The sequence below is a fragment of the Poecilia formosa genome, unplaced genomic scaffold (assembly GCF_000485575.1).
Source record: "Poecilia formosa unplaced genomic scaffold, Poecilia_formosa-5.1.2 Scaffold64, whole genome shotgun sequence".
In the NCBI taxonomy this organism is placed as follows: domain Eukaryota; kingdom Metazoa; phylum Chordata; class Actinopteri; order Cyprinodontiformes; family Poeciliidae; genus Poecilia; species Poecilia formosa.
The window spans coordinates 2,137,783-2,149,613 of NW_006800003.1; the positions used below are offsets into that span (position 1 = coordinate 2,137,783).

General features: G+C 38.8%; 1 protein-coding gene across 1 annotated transcript in view; it reads right to left on the reverse strand.

Annotated features, from left to right (window-relative positions):
• LOC103139789 (junctophilin-1-like) overlaps positions 1-11,831 on the reverse strand; it is a 37,474-nt gene that overhangs the window by 9,060 nt on the left and 16,583 nt on the right. The window contains exon 4 of the mRNA XM_007554613.2: positions 3,666-3,784. Coding sequence (XP_007554675.1) covers positions 3,666-3,784 — 119 coding nt within the window. The remainder of the gene's footprint in view (positions 1-3,665; positions 3,785-11,831) is intronic.

An 11,831-nucleotide genomic window follows, 5' to 3' on the forward strand; every position in this document is an offset into this window, starting at 1 on the left:
TTTTTGTGTGATTTTGTTGTCAGCACATTCAACTTTGTACAGAACAAAGTATTCAATGAGAATATTTCATTCATTCAGACCTAGAATGTGTTATTTGAGTGTTCCCTTTATTTTTTGTGCAGTGTATATATATATTTCTTTGTAAGTAAACTTGTTTGAGAGTAGCATTACATTTTTCCCCCAGGAAGCTGCAAATATGGGATGTGTACAGTCAAACATGAAAAGCCAGCCACAGAGACAAACCAGAAATCTTGACAATCTGTATTAATCCGACTTCCTTCATACTGCAAAAACAAAACAAATTAACATATGTTGAATAAGTTTGGTTATTTGCAGGTGCGTGTTTGGCTTTCAGCAGGACTTAACAGACAAGCTTACGTAACTGAACGTTTAAATGTTCCGGCTCATATGTCATCCTGCGCTGCACATTATTATGACATCGGCCACTCTCTCATTCATGATCCGACTTATAAGGCAAGGACACTCTCCCTGCACACACTTGCACACACACGCACACACGTGGATATGGAGAACACTCAGCCTGCCAGGCATGACCACTGTTTTCCACAACACAAACAAACCACAGGATGTCTCTGGCCTTGGCCGGCCATTTCTGTGGCTTAGACAGCGACATGCTTGAATGGACCCCATTGTCAATCTGTATGTCACCTACTATTTTGTAGTGGCTTTTGGAAAGGGCCCAAATGTTGCTTGCTCATAGGGCTAAAAATATTCGATCAAATGGTAGGGGGCTAGGGGGTGAAGATAGCATTGATCTTACACAGTAAATAAAAATAAACAAAAAGGCGTGGCATTGCTTCTCTGGATATTTTAGCTCTTTTTCAGGCAGAATAGGGGAAAGATTAGCACCAAACATATAATGCTAGTGGTTTAGATAAATTCACAGAATGAGTATAGCTTTAAAAAATACTTTACGCATTTATTCTTCAATTGTGTTCAAAGCTCATAACTAACACAAGCTGTATTCGCTTTTATTTTTGGTTGCCAAAAAGGGATTCGTCATACATGAAACACCAATCTCATGCAACAATGTATAACACAACGACAAGCCCAGAAGGAAATAACGATATCTCACTGTGACGTCATATGTTGATGATCGATGTAGATATTTGACCAATGAGAAGGCCAAATTCAGGATAAATGTTGTCTGAGAGCAATAGGAGAGCTAAAAGAACGGCACCTAACCTAGGGATTTAAAAGCGCTATCTGTAGTGAGAGAAGTCTGCTTGTACTGTAAAACATTACTCCACTCAACAAGTTTTGTCATGGAAGCCTGTCATTGTGTCATGAACTCCAAACTAACAGGAGAAAAATAAATTACTGATATTTAGATGGCAGCGAAAGCTCATCAGTCTTTTATTCATTAGCCTGAAAACAGAGGACAAGAAACATTTTTAGCACTCCAGCTAATTGTTGCAGTAAACCATGCTGAAAGACGGGGAGTTGTTTTGTTGTTAGTATTTATTGATTCATTTTTTAATGCAATCATCATATAATGTGTACTGACAGAGTGTACATTAATGAATAAGCTTGATAAAACAAAAAAAGAGACTAGGTTTTCTTGCTTTTTAAATGACACACAAATATCATCCAACATCCACCACAATGCTTTCCACGAAAATGCTCTTTTGTATGACTTCTGCCCCTTTATGTCCACCTCTGACCTCAGTTGCATCACAACTTTAAAAGAAAATACACAACTTGATAATTTATATAGTATTATATGTCTGTTGCTACTTTGTAAAGCTCAGCCTACCTTGTGAAAAGACTAAATAGGGCTGAGTTGACACCCTATGCTTTGAAGACAGTATGCCTGTTAAAATGTCAGGCAGAGGAAAAGTGAGAACTGCATGGGGTAAGTAGAAGGAAACTTTTGAAGGGTTCCATTTCCACCACCCCTTATGCTCCTTCAGTCAGAAAGAAAATCAAGAAACAAAAAATGCTTCCATCCTTTTATTTTGCGTTGACTTTAGCGATTTGTTCAATCACAACAAGCCTTTGAGAGCAGGGTAGAAAAAAGCTGCCATTCAGAAAAAAATAGTGGCCTGTTTTAGTATAAACACACAGGCCTTCATTGTAGTGTTCGAATTTGTCTTCAGTGTCTCGACTGTTTAATCACACAGCCGGGACACCAATCTCTTTTTTGTTTGTGTTCCGAGCAGAAGCTCAAGAACAAGCTCAAATAGTCAATGTGAAATGCTCAAATGTGCACAGAAACCCACTTGCCTCTTGTTAACAAGCCTCATAAAATCTGAACTTCATGGACAAATGTGTCGCTTAGAGAAACAGGGGTCGTCAGAGTTACATTCGAGTGCTTACAGATTGCAGTTACCATTAGCGCCTTTGCAAAACCAGATCCTACAACCACGTCTGTGCTTCGACACTACAATGACTGAAAGCCTTGCCTGTAACCATTTCTACGTGCATGGCCACGCAAATGCTGGGATGGATTTAGCCACAAGAAAATGTGTTGCGTTACACCAAAACCCGCTGACCTCCTTAACCCCACAGTGCACCTGCAGCTTGACTCTGGATAGATGGTTTTCATATCCAAGTGTGCTAACCAACTGGGACCTTTTCAGCATAGCTTTATCCCTGCTTTAGTCCTCTACAGTTTCGATAAAGAATTTTAAAGGAGTGGAAGAGAAATCAATCTTGCCAGCTTTGTTTGGTGTGTGTGTGTGTTTTTTTTATGAATGCTCGCTTGATCCGGGCATGGTTACTCCATGTGTTTAAAAATGTTTGAACTTGAGTTGGAAAGCCACAAAGGAACACAGAGTGTGTCTCAAAGCCCTATCAGCTGCTGCTTTGCTGTAAGCGTACAGTGCTGTGTTTATCCCCCTAAGATTTATTATGCGTTTGCTTTTGTTACACTGAAAGTACTCCAGATGATTCAAGAGAATTTAGTATCAAACAAAGATAACACAATTAAATAGAAAAACCTGCGTTCTAATTGTCATTTTCTTGAGAGAGAAAAAGTCTTCCAAACCAACTTCATCGTATGTGAAAAAGCGACCCTCCTTCTTCCCTACAGATCCTTTCTTGAACCGCAGAATCAAGAAGTCCCATAAATAGACCTTGTGACAACACGTAGTAGGCCAAAAGCGACACACCATGCTTTGATTTAAAGAAGTACAAGAACAGGTGAGAAACAAGGTCAGTGACGTACGTCTGGTTAGGCTGACAAAGGCACCGCTAAGGTTTGAGACTCCAGAGAACCACAGTGAGAGATATTATCCATGATTGGAGAAAGCATGGAAATGAGTGAATCTTCCCAAGAGTGAATGGCCCATTAAACACACTGATGACTGATGGTGGTCAGGTGATGGTCTGGATAAGCTTTGCTGCCTCAGGATCTGGACGACTAGCCATAACAAATGAAACTATGAATTCTGCTGTTGTATGATTTTAACCAGACACATCCATGCCTAGACGACCCAATCCCAATGTGGTCGAATTTCTCCCTGTTAAAGTAAGACAGGATCATTTCTTAAGTTGTTGTCTGTTTGCATTGCGGAGTTGACTGCACCGCGAACATGCTGCCAACACTCAGTTACGGCAAGAACACCTGCATGAATGAAGCAAAAGTTTGCGCTGAGATGACACATACTGCATGCTGTGTATGGAATGTTTTAAAATGTTACCTGGCTGGTAAAAGTTGGGGGAGAGCTCCCTGGCAACCGCCCTGGCAATTTCCGACTCATGCACGGCAGAGATGGAGGCTTGTTCTGCTGCCTCGCTTTTTGTCCTGGCGTGGGCCGTCCTGCAGACAACACAAGGAGCAACAACATTAGAAAACAGGAACTATATTACAAGCACAGAATATTGATTGAAGTTTCAAGTAGAAATGGCTAGTCAAACACATTTATGAACCCTTTCTATTAGAGCAAAAATGCTTTTAGACAGTTACTAAACATGCTACAATTTTCAGATTAAATTGCTTTCTGCTGTTATCATTTCTTTCTCCTATTTTTTTTTCCTTTCTATTCACTTCACACTAAGCTGTACAACTCAACCCATCCCTCTTGGATAACATAACACTTTCACTTGTGTTGCCATCTGAAATCCAAATCCTGATTTTCCAAATGGAGCAAAGCCAAAGCCTAGCAAGAGCTTAATGCCCTCTGGAGCACTGCACTGGGCTATCAGAAATGGTCTCAAAGAGGGCAGACAAACACACACAGGTAGGCACACAGAGTGCATGATTAGATTTGTAGTGTATTGTACAACTATAGAATAACATAAGAAGCAGAAAAGCAACTAAATATGTTGAGAATGTCTCATAAAACATAAAATTACATATTAAACCATAGTTTATATTTGTTGCTGGTTTCTATTTTTGCACCTCTGGATTTTGGGGTGTTTTTTTTAGCTGACCTTTCATGTTGTAAAGAGGACTTTTCCCCTATGATACATTCTGGCCTGACAGTGTGTCAGTTCCACCAACCTTAAGGATATTTCCTAACACCTTCGACAATCAATAAAGCAATTTTCTACCACCTGCCTGATCGACTGCAAGGAACTGTGGTTTTGTGAATGCCAGCAGGTCATTCAAGATGTCCAGAAGTCATTTTTTTTCCAAGTCCAGGTCTAAATCAAGATTCAAGTCGTTGAGGGACTCTGAGATTAACATCTACATGCAATCAAATTTGGCAATCCTAAAGCCAAATTTGACCCATTGGCATGCATCTTCTTCAGAAAATTTAATTTTATATCCTGGTGACCTTTCTATGAAAGCCGGTGAATAAGTTTAAAAACTGATAAGATGTATTCTTTAAAGAACAATTGTGCAAATTGTTCTACATTTGTGCAAAGTTCTACATTAACATTTGTTAATGTAGAACTGCAAAATGAGTCAAACAGCATCAAAACTATATTCTAAATCTACATTTGAAATGTTTGTTGTCAAGTCTAACAGTTATTCTGTGCCAATGTATGATGTGAGGCATCAAACGGAGGCTCAGGCACGATGCAGTCCATGAAACAGTGAGAATGTCCAACTTTTTAATTAGTCCAGGACAAAATGCTTTTGTTTTTGGAAAGCTGGAAGCTGAGAACGTTTGCATCTAATTACACCTGCTTAACTCCAAGGGAATAAGTGATACATTTAAGTTCTGAAAAGAATCGACGTCATTAACACAGAGCTGTGAGAGAAATCCATGTGGTGATTTTTATAAAACACCTCAAACATTAACAGATAGTTAAGAATCATTAATAACTTACACTCTGCAAATGTTCCTAGCAAAGAGAATTTGCACATAGATGTCAGAAGTATGGTTTACCTGCTCGCTCCCATTTCTGATTACATGATAGCAAGATTGTTAAGAAGATCCATGTCCCAAAATTTGGGTCTGACTCTTTAGCCCATTTCTCCTAAGTTCTTCTAAGGTTACTAGTTTTGCAACTTAAGACTCAAGTTTAAGTATGGTAAAATTGCAATCTTTGACTTAATAATATTTTGGGTTTGCGAAGAGGTTAAAATGTCTCGTATGAGACATTATTCTCATTTTCTATGAGAGTTGATAGGCCAAACAAGGATCAAAACAACCATGAATGGAAATAAACTCCTTGATTATCAATCTACATAATACAACAAAACACCGAACTAAAGAAGTAACCCCAACAAACAGGTGGTATAGAAAACTGAGCTTAGACCGAAATCACAATGTAAGGTTATAAAATATTGGTGTGAATTTGCTGAAGGTTAAAGAGACCAGAAACTATCTATATCAGAGCCATGGTTCTGTATGCACACACTTAGATCAACAGAAAACCTTGATTTAAAGCTGAATATTTTCAGGTTCAATAAGCAGTGCTGAGACGTACTGTACTACAGCGGCACAATGAAACAAATATTCATTGGAATAATTTTGTTTTTCAAGGGATTCTTGGTCAAGACAGTAGTGCAGAAGTGAACTAGGCACCATTTAAAACAACAAAACATCTAAAAAAAATAAGTAGATGATTTTAAAGCAAATAACAACAACAATAATATATAAATACAGGACCTTATTAGATTAACTATGTATTCGGTAAAGATATGTACCTCTGGGTTTATTAAAAAAAAAAAAGTAACAACAACATGAACAGCAAGAGTTCAATGTGCACTATGCACTTATTTAAAACTGGAGTGCTATAATACTCCAAGAATGTACAACAAGGAAGTACAGGATGCAGCTGCAAAGTTCTAGCATCACTATAAGTATCGACAGCTGTGCCAGCTGGCCTGATTAACCCCGCTCATCCATCTTCCTCTCCCTCCTTCTTTCTTTCAATCAATGCTCCCCGTTTTTTGTTGTTGTTGTTTTTTCAATCCTTCAGCTAGCTACTGACGTCTGCCCTCATCCGTCTGCATGCGGGCCGCTCCTCTCCCTCAGCATCTCTCCGTTAGACAGACTTTTCTAATTCAAAAAGACTTTGGACTGTCTTGTTTAGGACAAGCTGGACAGTGAAAATATTAAAATGCATGAGGAACCGAAATAAGTCGGGACATCACCCGAAGACAAAGGACGCACTGAGGCTGTGTGGTTATGTCTGGAAACCACGGAGCTGCTGCAGACAAGAACTTGAGCTTAATACATTTTTAACACAGCTGCAGAGTCGGACATGCTTCCAAGTTACTGTAGTTGCAAAAATTGTATTAGTTTGGCTATTTGCTGAGACACTGGACAGCTTCGTAATCTTGTAGACTAACAGCAAAAACATAGATCACGATATTGATACGGGCTGCAGACATTCAGAGGGACCTATATAATACAACTGCTATTTTCATCGCTGCATAAAGGCATGACTGTATGCAGCAATGTCCGTGACACAGCCCAAAGAATCTGAGCACAGTGAAGTCATGGACAGACCGAAGAAGTGATGCACACTGTTCCCAGACAGGATGTCTGCTGGTGGGAGGTGACAGGCAGAAAATGATGGGAGTGGAGGTGTGATAGAGCACTGGGACAAGAGGGGGTGAAACGAAAGGTGAGAAAATACAGGCGTGTGCAAGGAAGAAATGAAAGGAATGGTTGGTTTTGTTCTTGGCATGCACTATAAATGAGATGGTTGAGACATTAAAAAAAGCAATACATTTTGGATACTGTTAGGATAGTAATTTGTCCAAGTTCCTGTGAGCAACAGTTATTGCAATTTGTTCCGTTAATTTGTACATCAATATTTTTAGGACTTAACTTTTTGAAATGTGTAGGCTTTTATTTTGAAGGCAGTTTTTTTTCCTCACACTCCCTCCTGAAAGACATGGAAGCAGTGAAGCAAATTGGTAGTAGCTTTGCATAGCTGATAATGACGGTGTGTCATAGTGACTATTCCTTCTTGAAAGTTTGACCATTTGCTCTTATGATGTTTATGGTGAAATACTGTAAAGGTTAACATATTTTGTTTTATGTAAATACACTCATAGCACAGAAATGTTCACCACATCCCTGCAAACCAAAATTGCAAAAATTATGCAGCGTTGTGGTTTCTGTTTTTACTTTAAAGTTCTATTCTATGTTTTTTTGTTGTTGTTCTTTTATGTTCTATTCTAATTGCTATTTTCTCTAGAAGCTGCCCAGTATGAGCAGCAGACAAAGCAGTGAGCCATCTGGCATGTTGCTTTGTTCATAAGATGAATGTGGCAGGTTCACTCCCTGTCTTTGGTTCACTGGATAGTCCAATTGCGTTTCCCACTGCAAGCAAATCACACACTTTCAGGTGAGCCAGACTCCGCTTGCTTTGTCTGTACCAGAGTTCGATTTAGCTTCCATGCTTCCAAAACAAAGCAGAAAATCACAGGTAATAAACCCTAGTCAACGGAAAGTGGGTCCAAACAGCTCCTTGTGTGACAGTATCCTATAAAACTCATTTATAGGGTAAAATTAAAAAAGCACACGTAGTCCCATGGAAAACAAACATATTCCACGTCCTATTCTCTTAGGCCCATATCTATGATCTATGTTAATAAGGGATTTGCATGCAAAGACACAAATCCAAAGCTAGCCCAAGGTAATGCTCCCTTAGCATGAGGCACTCCTCGCTTAGTTAAGTCACAGCCACAGGCTGCACTTTAGTCACATATAATATCAGATGCTTGGTATTGAAGGGTCAAGGTAAACAAACTAAACATTGTCCTGATCTAGTCACCATTCCAGTAATTAGTGCAAACCAAGAAACTGGTTATAATTACAATGCAGACATTTCCTTATCAACAAGAGGATGTTGAGAGCACAGATGTCATACATATGCCTCTAATGGATTTTGTGCACTTTTTTTATTTTCAAAGAACCACAGGTGTGTTATTAATGTGTCAATCTGAGAAATGACATGTTATACTTTATGAAATTGGATCTATCATGGAAACGCCAATATTTGCGCCATTTTACCAGTTTAAGGCAGAGCTAAAGCAAACATAATCTACTGGAGATCAAATTACGAAAAAACATTACGGTGATCAGCAATTCAAAGAATATATCTGACCTGCAGCAGAGTGCAAACTCACTTATGACCTCTGAAAAAAAGAAGTATTAAGCTGTATAACTTGTCAAACAGGCCAGCAGCCTCACAAGGCCCTGTGGCTTTGAATATAAAGCAACACCTGTTCCCGTTTAGCTTTGGACTCTGCAAGCACTCAGGTCTGGGGTTGAGTCCAAGCAAATCAAGGTATCTGAACCTGCAAAATGTCACACATACATACAATCTGGACAGTGTTGAGATAGTGACATGAATGTAGGGTGAGTAGGACAAATTACTTTTTCTATGTGGAATCAAAACATTGGTTTCTATGTCAAGACGAAACATGTTCTGAAAAAAAAAAAAATGGAGGTTGTTGGGTTGAACTCAGAAAAAGCAGAAAAGAAATAAAAGAGAATGACAAAATTAGAAAGGGAAGGAGACCAAGACAGATCACCGCTCTGAACCCTCTCGGACATCCAGAACAGCTGAGGTATGCACCGGAGCCTCTCTAATTTTACTGAAGGGTTCAATTTCAAACCCTAGTCCCCACCAGTCTCCACTGTCCTCCCCACTTTAAGGGTTGTCATTCTTCCATCCGAGTGCAGTAAGCAGGTATTTTATGTTTGGGTTTAGTTTTTTATCTGTGTGCATACTGTAGATTCCTTGGAGAGAGGATTCAGTCCATCAAGCCCCAGGCTATGGCCTATTTGAGAAATCTCCTTCACATATGCTGACACAGTTCTAAACCTTGTTCCACCCCTTCCTCACATACATTTTCCATTAAATACGCCATTCCTTTTCCCCTGGTCAAATGGTAACTTGAGTGCTCACTGGTACAGTAAACAGTCGCAATAAAACAAAAGACATGCACCAATCTTTTCAGTACGTAAGCAAATAAAAGAACTTTTCTTTTTTAGCACCTATTTTATTTCATTTGTCACATTATGCTTGTGGTCTTACCAGACAAATTCAGTCACAGAAGCAAATTAGTCTTTATTAGAAACTGAAAACTGGATCTATATTTTATTAAAAAAAAATAAAAAATCACAGGCCCTCGGTGGTATCAGGACAGACAATCAGCACAAATTAGCACTTAGCTGTCCTGACACAGGCACACTATTTGAATTGCTGGATGTTGCTAATTCAGGATTACTCAAGCATGTCTAACACCATTAGCAGTTAGCTGAAAACCGGCTCCGAAATTATTGAGGAATTAATTCTGGGCTACACTATCGGCTCACATTACCAGGGGCAGTAAAGGTTGGAGGGTGGAGGCTACAGCAAATTAGGTTTTAAACAGAAGACAGAGTGGCTGTTATTAAGAGATAAGCTAAATTTATGCAGGAGAGAAAGCTGCTGGGCCGTGCAACAGAAATGTTCGTCCTGGTATTCATGCCCAGTACTTAAACTTACTTAAACTATTTTCTGTCTTATGACATGCTTAGTTTGGCTACCTTTTTCTATTCTTTACTCAAACCCTAATTTCTTTGTAAGCTAGGCAGACCTAGAGAGGAGTATTATGTAAGAGAACCAGGTACTGCAATGTTAGCTAATAAAAGTTACATACATTTAAATGAACAGAAACATCATGGGGTTATGACACCAAAGGATGAAATAAAACAGACAACAAGAAACCCCCAAACAAATTAAACAGATGTAATGTTCAGTGAAAAGAACTTCTCTGCTATTTTAATCTTAAGAATTAAGAAAGATTTTAGCTTTTACCTGTTAGCAGTTAGCGCAAGGCCTTAAAGAAAGTGTGAGGATCATTGTAGCCATACATTCTTCTTCAATTAATCTGTAGGTCTTTATTATATAGTGAAACAGTATGATAAGTTAGGAGCATGCAGCACAGACACTGAAAGTAAAGGAAAGTAACACAGTCTCTGTCAGGATCGTGGGTTCTTTCAGTTGGTTTTGAGTTTTGTTACTTTCTGTTTTAATTAAATCTTTCTCTTTGATTGGATCAGCTATGTTTCGGTTTGACTTTGGTTCAGTCCTTTCTTAGTGATTCCCTGTCTAGTTATTCCTGGGTTATTACAACACAACCATAGAATTATTTGATCATCTATGGTTAGGCTTGACGTCCAGCTGAAAAGAAGTGAACCTTATTCCACTCATGTCCCTTGCAGTGGTTTGCAGCTTTGTCCTGTATTTCAATGTGATCAAAACACTTTATTCCACACATTTTGCTTTGTGTCACATGCTGTTTTTGCCAATCCTCCTTGCAGACCATATTTGTAATAACACAACTTCAAATGTCAGTACATTTTCCCACTCATAAGTGTGGATCTTTGCAGCTCCTCCGGAATTACCCTGGACCATTCGGCTGCTTCTCTGGTCAATGCCTTCTTTGCCTAACCTGTCAGCTTTGGTGAATGGCCATCTCTGAATAGGTTTGCAGTTACTATTTTCATTTTCAGATAATAGCGTTCAGTGAAATGTTTAAAACTTGGGATGTTACTTTCTAACCTAACAATGCTTTAAACTTCACCACTTTAACTCTGATGTATTTCTTGGTCTTCACGAGTCTTTTTGTTAATGAATGTTCTCTCAACGCCTTATTCTAGCTGTGCAGGACAACTCGGACCACTGTACACTATTTTATGTTTCCACTGCCAATTGGACTCTCTCTGCACATGCAAACCTCTAAGGCTCCCACAGAACAGCTAGGTTTTACTCTGAGAAAAAATTAAATGCTGATGGTCTCTGTTCAGTTTGCTAATAGGAGACGTCTAATAGGAGAAGTAAAGGAATGCATCAAAACAATAATAAAAAAAACCCTTTTGAAACCATACTTCATATTTCTTTCAGTTCACAATTCTGCATTACTTTTTGTGTGGGTCTGTCAGAAAATATTAAATGTTTTCAAACTTAAGGGTTTATCTATACTTTATATCTAAAGCAGTCGTCATCCTTATCATACTATAATAGTACATCTGAGTAGTGATTTTTTTTTCACATCTTACATTTGTACAAGTCTTAGGATCCTCTTTCATTTTGCTTAGCAAAACTTCAGCAAATGCTTTTCTTAATATAAAATAATACAGGTAAAGCTGAATCCATTTGGCGTGAGTAGCATTACTTTAAGTATGACATAAGTCTAAAACGTAGGATATTTTTATTTTTCCACTGATTTTGCATCATGCCATTCGTTATGCAGGGGCAAGTAGAAGCAGATTGGAAATCTGACTACACAAACCCCATTTCAGGGAAGAAGAATGAGCAGAATCAGTTTTGATTAAATTGGAAAAATCCCTAAACTTTGTTATTTCCATGGATTACAAACAGACCTAATCTCCCGCTGGTGTTCCCTACTCCAAGACCTCTCTCTCACTGAGCTCTCTACCAAGACCTCTGTTGGCCTCCAT